Raw genomic sequence first — 21,889 nt, 5'->3', positions numbered from 1 at the left:
GACGATGAAGCTCGTGATATCTGCTCGAACCCTCATTTTGTTTGACTCCTGTTCTTGAAAACGTCAAAATTCGTATGCTATCAGGATATGCTCATTTAGAGCATGCCTTGGATTTGCAGAGACTGGCTGAAAGGCTCTCTCATGTAAAATCAGTCAATATAACAGGGAACTTTTCTCAGGTAATTATTACTTCGTATGTTCATTTGAATAGTAGTATGTTTACATTCTTAATCGTAACAATTTTTTTTGTTTTGTTTTTTTAATCGTTAAACTTTTTGTTCCCCCTCATTTTCAAGACTTGTAGGGGAATTTCATCCTGAATCCTAGATCAGAAGCTGAAGATTTCGAGCTCAACAAGGTATCATATGGGATCTATGTTGAGAAAATTTGAATGCATCATCAACTAGGTGGCATTTCTCTTCTTTTGTTTCGGTGAGTTCAGAAGTGATGGGCCGTGTATTTTGCTGCGATAATTTCAGGAGACCAGAGAGGAATATTTAAGAAAATATTTTGAAGCTGCTTCACATATGGATGTTATGATCAAGTGTTTGGGGAACGAAAAATGGAGTAATATTTGGTTCTTTTGTTGTTTATCTTCTGCTGCAGTTTTGTGCTCCAAGATAACAGATGTTTATTTCAGTTCAGAAGTCAGCTCGAACTGTTAATGTAATGCAGCCAATAAACCTACATTATGGAGAATATGTGATGACTTACGATTTCTTATTTTATCTTTCATATTTTGTTATTGATTAGAAGCGGCCATGATTGTTTCACCACCTTCTCCTAAGAATTTTCCCGAGTGGGGTCATAGCAATCATGACCTCAACTAGAAATGAACATGAAATATGAATTCCCTATTTCCAGCCATGGCCTTGTATAAGGTCTTTCCTAAAGTAATCAATGAACTTGAAATAATGCCAATGCATGAAAGATTCCATCACGGAAAAAGTAACGACAGACTTTAGATAAATCAATTCGATTCCAATAGATGAAACTACATACAAAGAGATTGGGGCTGGTTACCAGCAGATACAGAAAATATAGTTGCACAAAAATGCTGCCTGCTCAATTGATAGCATTCAAATCATCTTGAAACAATCACGAAGAAGAAACTGTAATCACAAAGGTTTGAAACTGCGGAATAAAGTTACGGATGTGATGAAAAAATTATTCCAATAAATCAACTTCTTATTTCATTTTATTTCCCTCATTCTGCAGTACTGTGATTTTGTATTTGCTATAAAGCATTGAGAGTATATATTGGACAAACATTTAGCACCAGAAGAGTACATTTTTGTTATTTTTCTTCAAGTTCTGTATGCACAATTAGTCGTGCAAGTAACTATTTACAGATTGGAAAATTAGCAAAAGTAGGTGCATCAAGAAATGCAGAGCTTTCCACAATCAAACTCAAGTATCTTCATCATCAGCCTACCCAGAAGAACTGAAAAGATTTTATCTCTCAGGAAGTTTATTATCTTCCCATCATAGCCAACAATATAAGCCATGCTGATGAGCTCACAGCTTCTCCATCTCCTCTCTGTTGCATATCTTTTCAGTCCAATTTCATTTCTCTTAAATTCCTCCTTGTCCTCACCAGCTTTGTCTTTAGTCACTCCGCTTGGTTTTTCAGTTGAGGCTTCAGCGATACACCTGGCTAAAATAATGCCATCTTCCAAAGCCGCACACCCACCTTGACCTATGTCCGGTGTCATGGGGTGAAATGCATCTCCAGCTACACACACATTTCCTTTGCTGATATTTCCCCATAGAACTTCCCATGGATATCGGTATCGTAGTGGAGATACTAATATACTATCTAACGGAGTGTTTTCTACAATAGCCTTTACTTGCTCGGGTAAATCATGACACTTGCTCAACACAAACTGCTTCGTCTTATCTGGGTTGCCCTCTAGCTCTTTATCTACAATCAGTGAAATTTTGCCAAATGCTGATCAGAAAGTGACAAACCTAGAAGTGAACGTAACATTAATGATTATGCAGACAACCAAGAAACTCAGTAAGGATTGTTGATGATATGACTTTGGCGAATCTAGAGTTGCCATGTTCCTCTTGAACAATGAAATTTTACTTGAATAACTTATGTTACCATAAACTTTTGTAAGGTAATCTAAGCTTCAAGGTTTCGTACTCGCTGATCTGATGATATGCTGCATAACCATATCTACTGATACATTTCCCATACCTGAATAGCTGAACTAATCAAGGTTGAGAGGAAGGGATAATTACCTTGGTTGGACGGACACCAGTTGAAAAACCAATAAACAGTTTGATCATTGCAAGGGAGAAAACCATATCGAAAACCTTTCCCAAGGAACTGCTGGAATTTCGGCTCAAGGCCGTGTCTCAACTTGAAATCTGTGCAACCCCTTATGTCAGATCTTCCTGCAAAAGCCGGTTTCTTGAACCCGAGCCATTTTGCCACCACTGAGTTCACTCCATCACAGCCAATCAAGACCTTTCATCACAAAGCAATGCAAATGATAAAGTTCTGAAAACTGGACGAGCAGCAGCTCACAAATTAGAGCAGCACAGAGTTTAAGGATCATATTCCATTATCAACATGATATAAACATATTATCAAGCTCATTTACATGTTTTTGCAATTCATCCATCACATAGGTTGCCAATATTGCCGCTGTCACATAATTATACCATTGAGTAGCCTGAATATTTTGAAAATATATAAGTTTAGCTGTTATTTTACCTTAGTTTTAAAAACGGCTCCATCAGCTAGATACACAAGCTTAAATAATCCAGATTCCTCAACCGAAACTACCTTGGAGGAGTACCTTATGGTGCCACTTGGAAGTTCCCTTTCAAGCGCTTCCATCAACAAGCTCCTTTTGACAGATCGAACTTCATGGCCTCCACTAAGCATCTCATACTACATTATTAATACTCATTCGCATACAAAGAAAGTAATCTAGAAAAATGGTAATGTGGGGGATGAAATGATGAGGCATTATAACATTATGAGATAATTTACCGATTTCCCTTGGTCTTAAATGATATCTCTGAAGCAGGTTGACAAGAAACTGAAGAAGCAACCACCATCCTGCATCGGATCAATTCAGGTCAGCGTCAAGCAATCATAAACTATCAGTACTACTAGTGATAAGTGAGGCACCAGTATTCCGAGATGCAGTTAGGAAATAGATTAAAGAAACTATCAATAGTTCTGGTTATATTCATGATAAGAACAACTTGGTAGTAGAATCAGATGTTTTAAGTTACCCCTGGAGCTGTATGTGTTGTTGGCGAAGAGAATCACTGATGCCAACAGCATCTAAGGCCCTCCAAGCATTAGTCCATAATGTTATTGCAAATCCTGTGACCCTCAAGCTCTCTGATGATTCCAATACTAAGCTCCTGATTCCCAGCCTGCAACTCTAATCAAAATATAATTACAGATATAGCATGCACAAATTCACAACTTTACGTTCAATCAGTTGGTGAATACCTGTGAAGCGCCAAAGATGTTGTCAAGCCAGCAATTCCAGCTCCCACGATCACAATATCTTCATCTTCTTCCATGATCTATTTGGTCAAACGGGTGCTAGGGGCTCTAGCAAATTATTTCATTACTACTGTTTTCTCATTATTCTAGCCGTAGAGGAATCTTGTTACGAAATCATAAGCAAAAAATGGCTGCAGTATAGGAAGAAAAGGCTCCGCTAAAGCAATTAATGAACCTCAAACACGAAATTATGAACACAAGGATAACCGGAGGTCCACTGAACTCTTCGATATAAATTATGAATTCCCTTGTCGATGTAGTATGATAATATCCTTGTCTTTTTGACAAAATATTATAAAAAGTATTGGTGCCTAAGGATGTCAGGGACTCGGGGGCGCTTTTCGAAATATACTTGAAAAACTTCTTTGTTTTTTATCTTTTAATATTTATAGGCATAAATATAATATATATATATATATATATATTTACAGACATAAACAGGCCACTGCTTGACCCAAAAATGCTCCACAATTTTCTTTCTTAATACCCTTAATTATGAAAGGTTTTTGGAGCTAATATCAAAGCATTTTGTGGCTTCAACACGGGAAAAGATGATTTTTGAGATGCTTTCTTTAGAGTCTTGACATCACAAAAGTACCGGAACCGGTAAGAAGAAGAAAGTTGAGATAAGCGACTGATGTATATTTAGTTAAAGGCAGAAACAGGATGACATAAAACACAGAAGAGATAGAGACGTGGAGCATCAGCAAAATACAAAGGAAGTGAACACCAGTAATCAAGTGGGTAATGATCAGCTCAGCAATCAAAATTTATATTTTGAATAATGTTGGGAAATTAAATTTATATTTTGAATAATGCCAGCTCAGTAATCAAAACCAGTAATATAAATTTATATTTATATTTTCAAGTGAATTCCTAGGAAATTTATGTTATCCCAATCAAAATTTTGAGGAAGTAAATATAAAATTATAATAGCTAACAGAAAATTTTAATGTTGAATAGCGAAGGAGTGAATGGCTATAAAATATTTGTATTAAAATAAATACCATTTGATTTTTGGTCTGATAAATATAATCTAAAATACCGTAAATACATATTTGCAAAGAGGAGTTAATAAATTATTATTTAAAAAAAAATAGCCGCTTGCTTTTTCGTTCAGCAATATAGTTGGTAGGCTTGACAAAAACATTCGGGCCGGTTCGGCCTGGGGCCGCGGGTTTTAAGCCCAGCCTGCAGGACAAGATTTGGAAAAGGGCTTAGAAAATGCAAAGTATATAAGGCCTGGGCTTGATAAAAAGGCTCGGGCTTTGTAATATATAAATAAAAAATAATTCAAAAAAACGAAAGCACAAAACAAAAACGGCCAACCCTAAATGAGTCTGATACTCTTACGATTCACACCCAATTACTAAAGGCCAAAACACAAAACCTAAGTGAAGCCACAATTGCAGCCACGGCACCCACCCAAGAGGCAACATCCAACACAACGATTGCAGCCACACCGTTCAGCAAGACAGAAATTGCGACGCAGCCTCACCGTTCAGCAATCGCGACGCAGCCAAGCGAGCCCGTGCGGCAGCACGCGGCGCAACAGCAGCACCAGCACGCGAGCCCAGCAGCGAACTCAGCACCGAACCCGGGCGACGCAGCAGCAGCCATCGAACCCAGCGCCCGAACCAAACCAGCAACAAACCATCACCAAGACACCAACTCCACCTCAAGTAAGCTTTATTTTTTTTTAATTGTAGAAATTCTAAGAAATTATTGTAGAGTTTTGAAAATCTGTCGAAAATGTTGAGTTACCCTATTGTGGGTTTTTCTCGCTGTTTTGTCTTAAATTGATTAGAGTTGTCTTAATTTTTCAATTTAGTTACGGCATCATGAATTTGTTGTTAAAATCATTGTTTATAAAGAACACAAATGAAGACAGTGAGACTAACAAGGTCAGCATGTCGTCTTGGATTAGAAGCTTGATCAGCCCATGGATGAAGAAGCTGGCAGGCTTAGAAATAAGTAAAGAGAAATATACAAGCTGGGTTATAGTGGTTTGATAAGTTGGTTCTGTTTGAGTTGGTGGTACTCTGTTTCTGAAAATGTTGTTCATGGTTTTCTAGATTTTCTAGATTTATGCTTGATAAATCAGAATTTAAAAGAAGCTAAATTGTGTGCCCAGAAGGAAGATAACAGTAAGTGTGTATTTGAGAAGAAAGATGGAAGATAACAGTTAAGAGAAAGCAGAATTTAAATCCTCAGTGCAGTGCAGATAGCGATTTCGATTAAAAAAAAATCTTTAAAACGGCGTTGTTTTTGGAATCTTTGGGGTTTGACCTAGGGCAAACATCAGTGCTGATATAAATTTAATTAATAAATTTTTTATTTTTCTTCACACCCACTATAATTCCAAATAGACCCGTTATTTTTTAATTTTATTTTATTTTTAGAATATAAATGGAAAACAGAAAAACTAATACCTACTTCCCTAATCCTAAATCCTAGTTTTCAAATTTACAGACGCTGCGCACGAGGGAGAGAGAGGGGCAGAGCTGCCACCGCGTAGAGTGAAAGAAGAGAGAGAGAGGTGAAGTCATGGAAGTGAAGGAGATGAATGAAATATTGAGTAAGAATAGGGTCGAAGATGTCAGTTGGCTTTGTTCCCTCTCCGAATCCGAGCTTGTAAGATCTCTTGTTCTTCCACTAGTTATCACTTCTTCTTGAAAAAGAAATTTGACCTAGAAAGTCAGCTCTCTCTTTCTTTTTTTTCTTTTGAGCAGGACATGCTTATTAGCTTAAAGCTGCTTGTTTTACAACGTGCTAAAGTAATTGGCCATCAAGAACTTGCCAATAAGTTTGATTTGAAGACACTTCGAGCCCTAGGTATTTCTTTTCATTTTCATCCTTCGGCATTCATTGTTTACGCTTGGAGATTAATGAAATATTGAGTAACATATATTTTAACATAGTTATTTCTTAGAGTTGATAGAGTTGTTAGGCGAATATTTGAGCTTGGTTTACCATTCTCCAAAATTTCTTACATCCGTTATTTTGAATAACAAATTCTTTAATGAATTATATAACCAAGTTGTAGTTACATCACTATTAATTTTTGTTTATGATTCTTTTTACTCCTTTCATCATACATCTAAATTTCATGTTTAGAGGATTTTGATGAATTGTGGGTTGGGGTGGTTAAGATAACTAATATTGCATGTCTTGTCTTAATAAGAATTAACACATTAATTGAAACTAATGTCGGTGAATGTCAGATATGCCTACTAGCCTGCGAAAATTTATGATTCAGACGCAAAACAACTCACCGATTATGGATGTTTGAAGTTGATTTTTGTACTTCATATTTGTCTGACTGTTAGTTTCTTTTTGGATCGCATTCAGGGTTCATTTTGATGGAACATCTGAAGGAGAAGGTTAAGGATTTATCACTTTTCCCAGGCTCAGCTGAGCCTCTAGCATTTGTTGCTGGTTGCAATTTATTAAAATGTGATAATGACGATATCTTGACCGTTGAAGAGCTAAAGACATGTCTTCACATTGATTCGAAAAGGTATTATGAAGCTGCAAAACTCAGTTTGTTACTTTTGTTCGGATTTTGATCTAATTTTTGTTCAATGGTTTGTTATTTAAATTATTCTTGCATGACTGAAACGCAAATAAATGGAAAAATCTTCAACATGTTACCCTATTGCCCTATTGGTTTGTTGGCAATTTATTTCAAGCATATTAAACTTATTTGTAAATTAGTATTCTTTTTAATTGGCATTTTATCACATTTCTGAATGTATACTGAATGCTGTGTTCCAGCATCCTTCAATAAATTTAAAGTTGATGTCAATGTTTCCTTCTGCCAACTCTGGTTTCTCTTTCTTCTATTCCCTCTTGCTGTGTGCGCACACATGGTGTTTCATATACTCTAGAATATTTTGAAACCAACCTAGGTTGAGGCTTATCTTGCTAATTAAACTCATACAGTTGCTTATGCATCAATCAACATCATAACAAGGGGCAGGAGCATCAAACTTATGAGCCAATATCTCAATAGTAGAGTGCTCTTGCAAATTTGCATGGGAGAGCGTTATTTAACTACCAGTTTGGTTTTGTATTTTTTTATTCCTTGTGTACATGAAGAGGCTGCTCTTAATCAGAAGATACAGAAAAGCTGAAAAGAGAGAGGAAACAGAACCGGGACATTATGAAAGCTGTTCAAGTTGGAGGACAGTCTAATGTCATCGGTATGAATACTATCTTCCATGGCTTGCAGATTTTCTGGTTATTGTTGCAGAATTTTCATACCCTGCTGGCTGCTTTCCTCTTCGTCGTGGAAATTTTGTGAATATTATTTGTTATAATTTTATTTTTATATTCCGTGTAACAAGGTATTTAGTGAAGGCCTTGTTCAATGAAAATAAAGTTGTTTCAATTTGGTGATTATTTATCATGGTAACCACATGGAGAAAGTCCAGTTTGCTCAAGCATAATACGATTTTCTTTTTTATTAACAACAAAGTGGGTTTTGTATTTAAACCTACTTCATTTCTTTGTAATGTTAGTAAATACTGAAGTCGGTTAAAAAAAAATGAGAGGAGAGCAGCGGAATGGAAAGGAGAGAGGGGGAGAGAAAATGAGGAAAAAAAAATTAATTTCAATGTTACTTATTTGATTTGATATGAAATCATCTTTTCTTTTATTTCCTTCCTCCTTTCCTTTCTTCTCTTCTCCTTACCTTATTATTTTTTCAAATCAAACATACCAAAGATGAAGAAGGCAAGACGCAGTAAGAAAAACTTGCAATTTCCATGTTAAACAATCAGTGATGATCAAGTTCACAATTATCGGAGGCTGGTCTGTACCATGCACCCAAAATTACATAAATTAATGTCCACCTCTTGCCAAAAACGAACCATTTATGGAAATTGACGAGGGATTCGCTCAGATCTAGTGTAGTTTCTTTTTCATTCATACGTAGCATGAATAACTAACTCTCTTGTTCTTCACTTTCACCTTGATCATATCGAATTGTGGACATATTTTCTGGGATCTCTGTCCTGAGGAATGAAATATTTTGCATGATCCTTTATTTGAACAATTTGAGTGCTTATTTCATCATTTTGTTGCAGTGAGTTCAAAATGATCATTGTTATTTTGGAGGGCCAAGGATTGGAAATATTTTCAAGGTACTTCAAAAATGCATGTTATTATACTTTTAGGAGAAATGATTTAGTAAACTACTGTTTGTTTGAACAATGATAAGTATCCAATAAATAAATAACACATAGTATTAGAATTTAAGTTCGGACTCAAATATTGAGATCCCTAATATTATTATTTTTTGTTTTTTTTTTTTTTTTAATTTCAATGCTATGGTACTGTGTTTTTCTAGAAGCAGCTGAGTAACATTATCATTATTCAGGTTTGTCTGTTCTTTCCCTTTTTTTTTTCAATCGGAATTGAGAAATTGGTTTTAGTAAATAAAAATTATTCACATAGACTCAGGGAAGTTGCAATATTTTGAATCAATGAAATTATTGGCAGGTGAAGGGTGAACCACCGATAGCTTTAGTTCTCAAAGTACGTTCAATTATGAAACAAATAAATAATTAATTTATCATATCATATCATTATCATTATCAAATAATTAACTCAGGCAGGTTGCAATATTTTGAATCAACGATCGAGATTCTTTCATGTACTACATGCCATGCGATGATGGTAAATCCAGCGCGGTAATAGGCTTAGCATGTGTGACCTGCCGCCGCCGGCGTCGGTCCACTTTCATTTTCATCCTTCATGCTTAGTTGAGGCATAAATTAAAGCTGTCTATATATCTATTTGAAGTTGGCATTTGGTTTTTTTCCCCTTTTTCTAAAAACAAAGTCAATGAAACCAATGATGATATTCTTCCTACGAGAAATTCTAATGTATTACAACTAATTGATACATGTATAATATGTATAATCAAATTTAATATAACCATCATTTATATGATGGTATTTTAAAATAAACGCACACATGTCATAACATTATTTACTTATTGTATGGGTGACGTAACACTTCTGATGCATTCTAGATTTTCTCCTCCCTCTCGAGCGGAGGAAAAAAAAAAGGTAATTAGATTCTCTAGTAATTAATTGATATCAACTGTATACAGCTAGCTATTTGGAGTTGTATTCGGATTATTGAGGGTCTGATCAAATTAAAATTAATTAACTAATGTGCCTTGAGTTAATGTATTATTTATCTGTTGACAATCCATCACTATTTAAGGCTCAATTAATGTGCAGGAGCTTTGCTGCAAACACTACAAACAGATAAAGGAAGCATTAAAACAAAAATAACTTAGAGAAGAGAATTAAAAAATTACATGGACTATTTGAAGGTTTCAGGAGGCAAAGCATCACCAAAGAGAGAGCTTCGTGCCTCGAAAATTCGACAGCAACAAAGGACCATGATGAGCAGTGTAATGGAAGCCATTGCACAGGTGAATGGAGGTGGAGGAGGTAATAATAATATTGTTTCAGAAACAAGTAATGATGATAATGGAGTTGTGAGAATGAAGATCAGGGTGAGGAAGCAGGATTTAAAGCAAATGCTTCAAGTAATGAATACGAATACGAATGGTGCTCATCACAGTCAAATCCCAGCTGGTAATTCGCCATTAACGGCATCTTCAGTGGAGCAGCGGCTGAATCTTCTGAGAAGAAAGCATATTTTGAGAGCCGTTAATCCAGGGAAGGAGAACCGGCTACGTTCTTGGAGACCTGTGCTCCAAAGCATCCCTAAGGAGCTATGAAACTCAAATCTTTTAATTTCTTTGCGTTATTATTTCGTTATTACGTGAACTTCTAAGTAAAGACTAAAGAGGAGTTGTCTAAATTATGTTGCTTATGTTGGGCACCTGGATGTCGAGGTATTTTTTTTAAAAGAAGTCTCTAGTATGTGGACCAATATGTGGATCAATATGGACCAACATTTCATTGACATTAATTCTACCAAGTTTGGAGCTAGTTGTTAGATGTTATGATAGCTAATTATAACTACCATTACTTCACGTATGATGAAAAGATGATAATATAATGAGATGATAAAATGATTTTGGTCCCTGACAGCTTGTAATAAAAAAAGAAAACAAAAACTACACCATCATTACTGATTACTGAAGCTACAGAAGTATCAAAATCGAAAGCAAACAGTTGCAAAGGACACATCAATAGCTGGAGGTTAGGTCCTAAAACTTCCGCATTTAATTTTCAGAGCATGTTATGTATTATTCAGAAGTATGCTTACAGCTTATGTTAACAATATTCTTAATTTTCTCACAAAATGGAAGTCCCCCTTCATTTCGCGTCTTAGCCTAAAAAATTGCACTCATTCTAAATCCAGTGCAACTGAATTCTCAATTACAAGGTTTGCTCCTATAGCATGAGGGCTATTTTGAAATTCTTGGCGAGGATAATGTTTGCTCCTATAGCATGAGGGTTTTTTTTTTTTTTTTTTAAATTCGAGGATAATTTTGTAAAAGCAATTTTTTTTTTTTAGACATTCTCCATCCAGCTATTTGTGAGCTCAGCTCTATTATAAATTTAGCAGGTCAAAAATGCAAATTAAAGAGTCAAATAACCAACCCTTGCAATTGCTGACGATAATTATCTCTGGAAGCTCTAAAGATATGGTTCAATGGCACAGAATTTGATAAATAAACACACAGATTTAAACTAGAAAAATTAAAATGGGGTTCGAAGGTTACAGAATAATGCATTACAAAAGAGAGATAAATCACAGAATTTTGATGAGTAATCTGCTGGAAAAGCGATTCCACGGCTTAACGGTGTAGTTGAACATGGACTCCTGAAGATGAAATAACGATTATGTACCAATTTACTATAGCAAGAACGGACATAGTGTGCAGAACAAAGGTTAATTCTTTAACGAAGAGGGCATTTTTTGAGATCAGCAATTCAGCAATTCAGTTCCATTCAGATATAAGACAAAAGAACAAGATTTACTTAAAACTTAAGATTGTGACTTCATGCTACAGAAAAAGCTTCCACATTTGCAGTCGAATGCTTTGATTGGATGGGTTTCATCACTAAAATCGATACCATAATCCTGCGGCCAATGGAATTTTGAATCTTAAACCATGAATCAAGACAGAATTAAACATTTCAATTACCACATGATAAATAATGCACACTCTAAGAGGTAAAATCTACTTACCCAGTTCAATTCTTCATTCACTTCGACCTTTCTTGTTGTGAAAAAAGCCACCTGTAGAAAGTTTTAGTTATCTTCTACATAATAAGATTCAACGAAAAACAATGAAATTCTGAGATTACATACATGATAATAGTGATGATCCGGGGTCTCTATCTCTACAGGTATCTCGATCAAATTAGCATCGTAACATCTGTAAATTGTAACACATAGATATACATGTTGAAAAAAGTTTAAATTAAGTGGTAACTAAGCAACAAAAACAAAACTTTTCTAATAAAGAATGGAGAATGATCTTTAATAGGCCTGTAATATTCCTCATATTTATTACTCAAGTCTCAAATCTTTTTTAAGACAATAGCTAAGTTGGATCAAGCTCTATGGTGAAGTACTGATGATGACTGTTAAATCATAATAATAAGTACAAATTTAATATTTATTTCAATGATCGTACGGTCACCAGAAGTGCTCTACTGTGGAATTAATCCAACTTAACCAGACCTCTTTTTTAATTACCTAGTGCATCCTTGTCATTATAATTTAGTTGTTCCTACTTTACTATTAAAGGATAAAATGTGAATTTCACCAAATAAAATTGTTCCTTCCTTTGACAAACACATGCTATGAAACTGACAATAGTAGTAATTAAAAGACCATAAAGTTATAAACTATATTTTTCTATTACAGGTTTAACGTTAAGGGTGTGATCGGTAATTAATTAAAAGATATTAGGACATATGTGTCCTTCTTCGTCAAAATAAATGCACAAAGCATTGACTCAAAAGTGTGACAAAAGTACCTGTGATTTATAAACCTTGCAACATTTCCAAATTTCGTTGCATCCAAGCAAAGAGCTTCTTCATCTTTCAAGAATCTTTCAGAAGCCCAATCTGCATCAAGTAACACTGGATATGTATGCCGATCACCGGAAAATTCCTCATTCCTCTCATCTAGTTCCTGGTTTGTTACAACTTCGCCAACATACTCACAAACAAAAGTGCCTTTCTCCAATGCCTCAAGAGTTCTAACACCCCATCCTTTCCCTTCAGATGCTTGGAACACCTGACAACAACAGCTAGCTTCACTATAAATAAACACGAACTCTTCGTGCAGACTATTGTGCACAAGCCTCAATTAATGATATGCTACTCATAACTTAAGATTAAAAAAAAAAATGCAGAAGTGAAAGAGCTGAAATATTTACCTGCAATTTCACTGTGATACCTCTCTGAACAACACGGTTTCCACAATTCAAGCTGCATCCGCATTTAGCCCAGCATTCCTTAATGAACTTTCTCATCAAATGGCCCTTGCATGGCTTTACAGATCTCTTTCTTTTGTGGTTCCTGTTACCATTCACCAATCTGTTTTCAAGTGGGCAATTTTCACAGTAAAAAAGATGCTTTTTATCATTTTTCCTCCTAATTATAGCAATACTTTCTCTTAAAAACTTCTCGTCCAGTAGTCCTGCGGCTGTATAAGCGAAGTCACCCCTTGTTTCACTAGTGCAGGCACAATTTGCCGGCGCTGACAGACAATTCCCTGAACAGTTTAAACAACAATTCTCATCACCTATTCGAGCTAGTGAAAAGTTCACATGAGCATTTTTATAAACTGTGTTCTTTGAGATATACAAAAACTTGGGCAGCTCCGATGTTCCATTTTCATTTAACAAGGAAATTGGTTGTTTTTCCTCTCCTCGGGTTATATCTTCAACAAAAATGGGATTCTTGGTGACGTTAAATGGAGGATTCACAAATTTACTACAGCAATCGTCAACATTTGGAGAGCTTGGCTGATTTTTGGAGTTGCTTTGGTGATAATGTTTGCCATTATCCTCAAACTCTGCTTCAATTTTATGTGATGTATCAAGAATGGGCGGTAAATGTAGATCACTATTGGTCACATTAGCGCCCACTGCCAAAAAGTATTCGCATAATTCCCTCATTAGCTTTTTCATGCGAAACTTAGGATCTGTGATTCCATATTTCTTGCAAATTTTATCTTCAACCACTTTCAAGAATACATCCGAACTTGGAAAGTGTTTATAATTGTTTAATACAGAGTTGTAAACTATGGAGAGTTTCGCCTCTCCATTGTTGGATGAAACAAGTTGCAATGGAGTTGAATAAGAAACACCAGTCACTGCAATAACCATCCATATCAAGTTTGTTAAATATTCATCTTGAATGAACACAAAACGTAGCATAACAAATTACCAACTTAATAGCAAATCATAAGATCAATTGGTTTGACCTCTAAGCATCACTAAAAGAATTACTCTCAATGTCAATCTAGCTTCCAAAAATTTTGAAGGCGTATAACAACTAAAGAATAAAAAGCCACAATAATATTTAAGCACTTACATTTGACATGTAGTGGTTTTATACCGCAACAAATATGGATTAAAAGCCACAATATATGGCTCAATCTTAAATATACCTCCATCATGTATGTCAACCTACAGTGGAAGTAATGCAGACACTTCAATCTTATAAAACATTTACCTGCTACGAAATCTTAGCTAATTACCTGCTTAGTTATTACACTTGAAGAGGTATACAAAACCTAATGGCTAAAGTTTATTATTGTAAGAGAAACCACTCAGACCCCAAAAGTTAATGGAGTAAAGACCAACTTCAATATTAAAAACAGTGTCTCAACCGGCGTTCTCATTTGAAACATACATTCAAAGAAGAGCATTAAAAATAAGAGTTTTCACACAGAGAAAAATAAACATGAAGTTTTGACTCTAATATCATGTTAGAGAAAAAACGCTTTTATTATTTGAAGTATTTTGTTATGTTGACAGAAACTAAATACACTAGCTCCCCATATGTACGAGCCGATTCAAATCCCAAACTTTCTGTACCGTTCAAACAAACTTACCAATTGAACTGACCATGTAGTAGAAAAACACCGCTTGACCCAAAGAATTAGTCAAATACAAAAGGTCCACCATAAGTATTAATTAGGGAAAAGTCTTAACAAATACTACATAAAACATGGACTCAAGAAAAACCTGACAGATAGAGTTTTCATATGAGGGAATCAAACATGAGATTATACCTTTGATTTAAACAATGATAGAGAAAAAAGCTTAAGGTGATGGTTAACAGCTCGACATTAGCATTAAAACAAGTCTCAACAATTATCACCATAAACAAAATTTGTAGGGTAGATACCTGGATATTTAACAGCAAGAGGAGGCGCTTCCTGGGAAAATTCACGAGAGTAACTGTCGTACGAGAACAATCCATTTGTATTATCAATGGTTAATGCTCTTGTACAAGCAGTTTCCTCAATTTCTGGGATTTTTCCTTTGATGTTTCGTGTAGCAGTCTCAGAACACGAGGCCCTAGCTCTTTTGTGGTTAGATAATTGAACAGGTTTCTTTACTTCAATCACAGCCTCCGCATCCTCTGATGAGCATATTGCTGATCTTTCACTTTTGTTGATAGAGGTTGAAGGCTCATCACTGTGATCTGTTAAATGTCCTTTTAATAATGGCTCTGAACTATCATCCAACAATGCTTGTACAATCTTCAATTCTGATTTCTTGTCAAATGCCAAACGTCATAAGCATGTAAAATTCAAGTCATTCAAAGCACATGTTTATATAAGAGAGAGAGAGAGGGAGAGAAATTAACACAAGTCATTTAAAGTGAATCGAAAATATGCAAATGCTTTTAATCCACAGTTGTTGCGAATATAGAGAATCACATAAAGCAACAAAGTGAGTGTATATATACCTTTTCTTCTTCTTCTTGTTTTTGTTCATCCTCTATCATGCAGTTCTCGAAGAGAATTTCATAGTTATTTTCTTCAATAAAACCCCATTCGTCACGATATATTCTAAGAAGACGACTCAAAGCTGCCTTCACTTTCGGTTCCGGCATGCCATACAAACTCTTCATGTCCTCACAAGCCTTCACTATTTTTCCCTTATTCAATGGCATGTCGCTAGTTATGACAAAATGCTTGCTTCTTCACTCTCTAGTCTCTACAACATCCACCAAAAAGAAATAATAATAATAATAATAATAAAACAATAAAAAATCTAACATTAAAAAAGTATTAAGTACCAGAAGAAGCAATAATTAACAATTACGTACAAGTAAATTTAGGAGAGAAACTCTAGGCTCTAGGGTTTATATACCCATAACAACTAGAGGTCTAGAGTTTTGTGGTATTTGACACGCAAAACCTTTGTTTATTACTACTGATCTCTAAGAAAACTTCCTACTAAAAAACTAGGGTTTCTAGGGGGATTTTGGTACTATAACTTGTGCAAAAAGGATATGTGCTTATTGGCTACAGCCATTATTTAATTACTTACATTGAATAATTATTGCATGTACACGAAGATCTGAGCGCATGCGACCAGATTCCGATGATCAGCAGAACTCCATTATCGTTCTTGACAATTAATAATGATTGGGGAAGAAGGGTTTATCGACCACTATCAGGAAAAGCCAATAGAACAGTTATAAAAATTTAAAAAAAAATTCATAATCTTGGGTTATAATAATTCCTTGTCTTATATATAACGATTAAAACCTCCTTACTCGTAGACTTATATTTGATTAGTCGCACACTACAAATATCATTGTGTATGAGAAAGAAAAGATGGTCGCCTTTGATTATGCTCAAGTGAATAACGGCAATTTTTAGGGTTTTTAAGGGTATTATATTATTCACGTACCTTAATTGGTGAATTCCTTTCACCATAATAAGTATTATTTGCCTCATATTAACTTGTATTAGGAAATGCAACTTTTTTTTTCCTTTAGTTGCTGTATTATTTCGTAATTGATTTGGAATAGGATTGTCACATATAGGGGAAGTTGAAATTAATAACTAATGAACACTTGTTATGTGATTATTTTAGTTTATAATTGCTAAATAAATTGGTAGTCCCAATAATAAGTCAAGTTATGTTTACTTAAAATTTTAACATAAACTATTTATTCTTGTGTAATCCAATGGTAGATATTTAAAGTTAAAAAATATCATCTATTCTTGCACAATCCAATGGTAGATATTCAAAGTCAAAAGATATTATTTAATTTTTCTATTTCCAACCATTGCATTTCACAAAGATCAATGCAAAATTTAAAGTTATAAGTAAATGAATGGACACCATAGCATGCACGGCATGTAGATAGTTAAAATAAATTGATGGATGCATCATGCATGCTTGCATGATACACAGGTAGTTACAATAAACTCATAGAAATATGACATGCAAGGGTAGCAATTTGACACAAGATTGACATAAAATTAGTAGGTTAAGGTTTGACTAAGTTGATATGAATATTATTTGTGCCATGTTTATGTTAAACAATGGATAAATTCCTACCCATATTTAAATTTAAATCCACTACACCATTAAGAATTAAACTCATTTTATTGTGAATATTTGTTCAATACCGTGGATATATTATCGTTGATAATGTGTTGAATAAAAATAAGATTTTAGCCATTAATAAGCCTTTTACTTAGTGGAGAACACTCACAATGTGTGAGAGTAAGTGTTCAAATCCCCTAAAACAATTATAAAGGTTTAATTCTTCTTTAATATAACCTTGTCTTTATAATTGTGTGATTGTATATATAATATAAGTTGTAATATAATCAATAGTGTCATATAATTTGAAAAAGAAAAAGGAAAAGACATTTTGGCCCAAAATGAGTAAGTTTTTGGCCAGTATATGGCTTTACAAAATTATAATATTCATTCGGATCCTTATAAATTAATAAAAAATGAAAACTGACGGCCCGGTGTCACAGTCAACAGTAATTGGACGGGTAAGATCCAGTAGGTGCACTGCAACATTTATCAGCACGAACCAGCAAATCTACAATACTAAGAGTTTAACGGTTACCCGATGATCCCCGCCAAAGCAGAGAAACCCTCATGCGATGATTTTTAACGGCTATTTTTCGAAATCTTGAAACCGCCCAAAGATGGCCACACCCGCACCTCTAGCTATTCACAGTCACTTCTTCAACTCCAACTCACCCACACGCAGAAACCCCTCACAAAAGCAATTCAAAATCCCAGAAACGAATCCAACCCCTAGTTTTGAAACCAATGCAAGAAGCTCAAAATCAACTCATATACACAAAAATCAAACAATTACTTCAAAAAAATCCATTGGACCTCGAAATATTACTAAGACTCGAGCTCTACAAGAGCTCGTTAGTTCAGGGTCTATGGAAAGTGCATGCTACTTGTTTGACAAAATGAGCTACTTAGATACTTATATCTGGAATGTTGTGATAAGAGGATTTGTTGATAATGGGTTGTTTCAAGAAGCTGTAGAATTTCATCATAGAATGGTGTGTGAAGGTTTCAAAGCTGATTATTTTACGTACCCGTTTGTGATTAAAGCATGCGCGGGGTTATTGTATTTGAGTGAAGGAGAAAAAGTTCACGGGAGTTTGTTTAAGAGTGGATTGAATTCGGATGTTTATGTCTGTAATTCACTTATTGTTATGTATATGAAGCTTGGGTGTGTGGAGTGTGCCGAGAGAGTGTTTGATGAAATGCCTGTCAGAGACACGGTGTCTTGGAATTCTATGATTGGTGGGTATTGTTCAGTTGGTGATGGCGTAAGCTCGTTGGTTTTCTTTAAAGAAATGCAAAATTGTGGATTGAGATATGATAGGTTTAGTCTGATAAGTGCTCTTGGTGCAATTTCTATTGAGGGTTGTCTAAAAATTGGTAAGGAAATTCATTGCCAAGTGATCAAAAGTGGGCTTGAAATGGATGTTATGGTTCAAACTTCCCTTGTTGATATGTATGGTAAATGTGGTGTGGTGGATTATGCTGAGAGATTATTTAATATGATTTTTCCTAGAAATATTGTTGCTTGGAATGCTATGGTAGGCGGGTATGTGGTAAATGCTCATTTTCTTGAATCATTTTCTTGCTTGAGAAAGATGCTAGAGGATGATAATCTGAATCCAGATTGTATTACAATTATTAACTTGCTCCCTTCTTGCACGAAATTGGGAGCTCTCTTGGAGGGTAAATCAATTCATGGCTACGCCATTAGAAAAGGGTTTCTCCCTAATGTTGCTTTGGAAACTGCTTTAATTGACATGTATGCAGGGTCTGGGGCGTTGAAAATGACAGAAAAATTATTTGGAAGCATGATTGAGAAAAACTTGGTGTCATGGAATGCCATGATTGCTGCTTATGTACGGAATGGGCAGAACAGAGAAGCCATGGAACTTTTTCAAGACCTATGGAGTGAACCTTTAAAGCCAGATGCAATGACATTTGCAAGCATCCTACCTGCCTATGCTGAAATAGCCACATTAAGTGATAGTATGCAGATCCATTCTCTTATCACCAAACTTGGGCTTGTTTCAAACATTTATATTTCAAATTCAATTGTTTATACGTATGCAAAGTGCGGGGACCTCCAGACTGCGAGAGTAATTTTTTATGGCATAATGGGTAAGGATGTAGTTTCATGGAATGTGATCATTATGGCTTATGCAATTCATGGCTTGGGGAAAATCTCCATCCAGTTGTTTTCTGAGATGAGGGAAAAGGGCATAAAACCCAATGAGAGTACTTTTGTATCCCTGTTATCATCTTGCAGTATTTCTGGCATGGTGGATGAAGGATGGAATTACTTTGATTCAATGAGAAAGGATTATGGTATCGTTCCTGGAATTGAGCACTATGGTTGTATAATAGATCTTCTTGGTCGTATTGGGAACCTCGACCAAGCCAAACGTTTCATCGAAGAAATGCCATCAGCCCCAACAGCCAGGATATGGGGTGCCTTACTGACTGCCAGCAGAAAAAATAATGACATAGTCTCAGCTGAATTTGCAGCAAGGCATGTTTTATCCTCAGCACAAGATAATACAGGCTGTTATGTCTTGCTTTCTAATATGTATGCTGAAGCTGGGAGGTGGGAAGATGTAGAGCAGATTAAAGCTATTATGGAGAAAGAAGGGCTGAAGAAAACAACTGGCTGTAGCATGTTCGAGAAAAATGGTGAAACTCACAGGTTCATCAATCAAGACAGGTCCCACAGCAAAACTTACTTGATTTATAATGTCTTGGATATTCTCTTAAGGAAGATAGGGGAAGATTTTTATATTCATAATGTTTCTAAGTTCAGCCCGGCACATTTGATGAAAAATAGAGCAAAATCACCACAGCATCACAGTGTAAGACTAGCTATTTCTTTCGGTTTGATTTCGACAAGTGTTGGGAACCCAGTTCTTGTTAGAAACAACACCAGAATATGTGAAGATTGCCACAGTGCCGTGAAGAAGATTTCAGAAATCACTAAAAGAGAGCTAATAGTTAGAGATCCTAAATGTTTTCACCACTTCAGAAATGGCTGCTGCTCATGTGGAGATTATTGGTGACTGCATTTATGTTAAACTTAGAACAGAATCTTTCGGACAAAAGGAAAAAGAGAGAAAATAGAATACCAACTATGTATATACATCACTCAAATCATATGTTACTTCATTTAAGGAGCAATAGAATTTAAAAATTCTTCCAGCTTCCTCTCTCCATTTATGTATGCATTTTCGAATTTTATTTATCTAGAATCAATTGAAGCATGTGGAGGATCTGGAAGCCGATGAGATGCATATAAAAGATAAGAGGGAACCAATCAAATATTGAAAAAACAGAAAGTTTTGCCAATGAAAATGAAAGTTCACCAACTAAATTAACCATAATCACCTTTTGAAAGGAAGATAAGATTGTCAATGGGAACTATGGTCTTAAACTGACACCTAAGCTTCATTGAAACTCTGCTGAAGTTTCCTTCATGACTTGCATTATCAGCTCATCACCCTCACCCATTAAAATTATAATAAAGCTAACTATTATTTGTTAAATGAGTTGATAAATAGGTCGAGAATCTGCAATTCAATTTCAGCAACTGCATTGAGGCGCGTAAACGCACAGGCTATCAGAATGTGTTTTTGGGATCAACCATTTTAAGCTGCAAAGCAATAAATATCAGAATATGCGAACATCGTGAAACAGCATCCTTACCCTTCCCTTGGCATAGCGAAGAACTGCATAACTATGATTTTTAAGAATCCCATTGTTCAAATTTGATGATATTGATATTGAAAAATGTTAAATTAGTAACATTAATATCATAATAAATAATAATGATTATATAATAGAATCTCTATAAATTAATATTTGATAAATTGATAATCTCGATTAAATAATAGTTTTTACTAGTCCCAACTTAGGATCAAAGTAGTAAATTGATAATTCGAAAAATTTATAAGATAATTTTAAAAAAAATCATATTTTCTATAGCATTCACTTACCAAATAAATTAATAATTACCTAATTTGAAATTAAATTAATGTGATATGTCGTGTGACATTTGTAAAATATGTTTTTAGTGTTATTTGCTGCTTCTTGAAATTGTTTTGAAATTAAATCTCATTTCTAATGTAAAATTTTAATTTACCTTGTTGTTTTGCAACAAACGTAAGATGGGTTCCATATGTCATCTTTAATATAGAAAAAAAAAACTCTACAATAGTTTAATTACTATCAATGTAAGAAAATTAATTCTTATTCAAACAAAACATAATAAATACTATACACGTGATCATATTTTACAAATGGAAAGAATTTGTTCATAAATTAATAATTCATCAATTTATTGATATTCTAATATTTAATAAATTTTACACGATCCTAATATTATCGATTTATCGAAGTTTTATTGTATTAAAATGAAAATCTCAAATGAGACTATCTCATCACATCATTATACACAGCATAGTCTACAAGCGTGCAAAATATAATTTTAAAATGGGTTATTATCATTTTACTACTTCAAAAATTGTCAAATATTAAATGACTACAACAAGTCTTGTCTCCTATTATTTTCCTATTATATCTTTATAAAAATATCTTTTACTATTTTTCTGTTACAACAAATATCATTTTACTATTTTTTTCGTTACAACCGTTAGTTAACCCGTTAGTTGACTAACAAAATATCAATTTTACCCTTCATGATTAAAAAAATAATAATAAGATAAATTTGTAATCCATATATCATAATTCCATCAAAAAGAATTATGTTGGTATTTTATATCCATTTTAATAAATATATTACAAATTTATTTTGTAAATAAGTT

The 21,889-nt window shown here is 34.6% G+C and overlaps 4 protein-coding genes across 10 annotated transcripts; 2 read left to right on the top strand and 2 right to left on the bottom strand.

The window, feature by feature from the left end:
• Positions 1-1,379: 1,379 nt before the first annotated feature.
• LOC18034058 (monooxygenase 2) lies at positions 1,380-3,817 on the bottom strand. The gene is made up of 6 exons (XM_006422501.2): positions 3,485-3,817; positions 3,259-3,405; positions 3,011-3,079; positions 2,729-2,894; positions 2,251-2,479; positions 1,380-1,924 (listed from the first exon to the last, which is right to left on the bottom strand). Exons 1-6 carry the CDS (start codon positions 3,556-3,558, stop codon positions 1,380-1,382), a joined length of 1,230 nt encoding a protein of 409 aa, XP_006422564.1. The 5' UTR covers positions 3,559-3,817.
• Positions 3,818-4,862: 1,045 nt separating this feature from the next.
• On the top strand, positions 4,863-9,892 carry LOC18035640. 7 transcript variants are annotated; one of them, XR_002904353.1, is made up of 6 exons: positions 4,863-5,223; positions 6,014-6,175; positions 6,274-6,376; positions 6,893-7,061; positions 7,643-7,746; positions 8,632-8,688. XR_002904353.1 is itself a non-coding variant. In XM_024179576.1 (5 exons), exons 2-5 carry the CDS (start codon positions 6,089-6,091, stop codon positions 9,824-9,826), a joined length of 390 nt encoding a protein of 129 aa, XP_024035344.1. In that variant the 5' UTR covers positions 4,863-5,223; positions 5,999-6,088; the 3' UTR covers positions 9,827-9,892. The 7 variants fall into 7 exon arrangements, 5 of the variants coding, with proteins under 5 accessions (XP_024035344.1, XP_024035345.1, XP_024035346.1 ...); XR_002904352.1 differs by having other exon boundaries at positions 5,999-6,175; XM_024179576.1 differs by lacking the exons at positions 7,643-7,746; positions 8,632-8,688 and adding an exon at positions 9,796-9,892 and having other exon boundaries at positions 5,999-6,175.
• Positions 9,893-11,328: 1,436 nt separating this feature from the next.
• LOC18034683 (probable inactive histone-lysine N-methyltransferase SUVR2) lies at positions 11,329-15,684 on the bottom strand. Its single transcript, XM_024179025.1, has 8 exons — positions 15,478-15,684; positions 14,911-15,283; positions 12,930-13,870; positions 12,525-12,787; positions 11,852-11,918; positions 11,729-11,779; positions 11,518-11,620; positions 11,329-11,359 (listed from the first exon to the last, which is right to left on the bottom strand). Exons 1-7 carry the CDS (start codon positions 15,682-15,684, stop codon positions 11,525-11,527), a joined length of 1,998 nt encoding a protein of 665 aa, XP_024034793.1. The 3' UTR covers positions 11,329-11,359; positions 11,518-11,524.
• Positions 15,685-17,535: 1,851 nt separating this feature from the next.
• LOC18034205 (pentatricopeptide repeat-containing protein At4g35130, chloroplastic) lies at positions 17,536-20,234 on the top strand. The gene has a single exon (XM_006422492.2). The coding sequence runs from the start codon at positions 17,696-17,698 to the stop codon at positions 20,126-20,128; it is 2,433 nt and encodes an 810-aa protein (XP_006422555.1). The 5' UTR covers positions 17,536-17,695; the 3' UTR covers positions 20,129-20,234.
• The last annotated feature ends 1,655 nt before the right edge of the window (positions 20,235-21,889 follow it).

Source organism: Citrus clementina, unplaced genomic scaffold (assembly GCF_000493195.1).
Source record: "Citrus clementina cultivar Clemenules unplaced genomic scaffold, Citrus_clementina_v1.0 scaffold_8, whole genome shotgun sequence".
Lineage (NCBI taxonomy): Eukaryota > Viridiplantae > Streptophyta > Magnoliopsida > Sapindales > Rutaceae > Citrus > Citrus x clementina.
The sequence above is the reverse complement of the archived record's forward strand: the minus strand, read 5'-3'. Positions and strand labels throughout refer to the sequence as shown.

Excerpts from the sequence above, each read along its gene's own strand:
- LOC18034058 (XM_006422501.2), bottom strand. The coding sequence starts at position 3,558 with ATGGAAGAAGATGAAGATATTGTGATCGTGGGAGCTGGAATTGCTGGC. Across the intron at positions 2,895-3,010 it reads TTTAAGACCAAGGGAAATCG|TGGAGGCCATGAAGTTCGAT; the intron begins GTAAATTATCTC and ends TGAGATGCTTAG. Across the intron at positions 2,480-2,728 it reads GAGCCGTTTTTAAAACTAAG|GTCTTGATTGGCTGTGATGG; the intron begins GTAAAATAACAG and ends TTGTGATGAAAG.
- LOC18035640 (XM_006422498.2), top strand. The coding sequence starts at position 6,089 with ATGGAAGTGAAGGAGATGAATGAAATATTGAGTAAGAATAGGGTCGAA. Across the intron at positions 6,176-6,273 it reads CCCTCTCCGAATCCGAGCTT|GACATGCTTATTAGCTTAAA; the intron begins GTAAGATCTCTT and ends TCTTTTGAGCAG. Across the intron at positions 6,377-6,892 it reads GAAGACACTTCGAGCCCTAG|GGTTCATTTTGATGGAACAT; the intron begins GTATTTCTTTTC and ends GATCGCATTCAG.
- LOC18034683 (XM_024179025.1), bottom strand. The coding sequence starts at position 15,684 with ATGCCATTGAATAAGGGAAAAATAGTGAAGGCTTGTGAGGACATGAAG. Across the intron at positions 11,919-12,524 it reads GCAAGGTTTATAAATCACAG|ATGTTACGATGCTAATTTGA; the intron begins GTACTTTTGTCA and ends TACAATTTACAG. Across the intron at positions 11,780-11,851 it reads CGGATCATCACTATTATCAT|GTGGCTTTTTTCACAACAAG; the intron begins GTATGTAATCTC and ends AACTTTCTACAG.
- LOC18034205 (XM_006422492.2), top strand. The coding sequence starts at position 17,696 with ATGGCCACACCCGCACCTCTAGCTATTCACAGTCACTTCTTCAACTCC.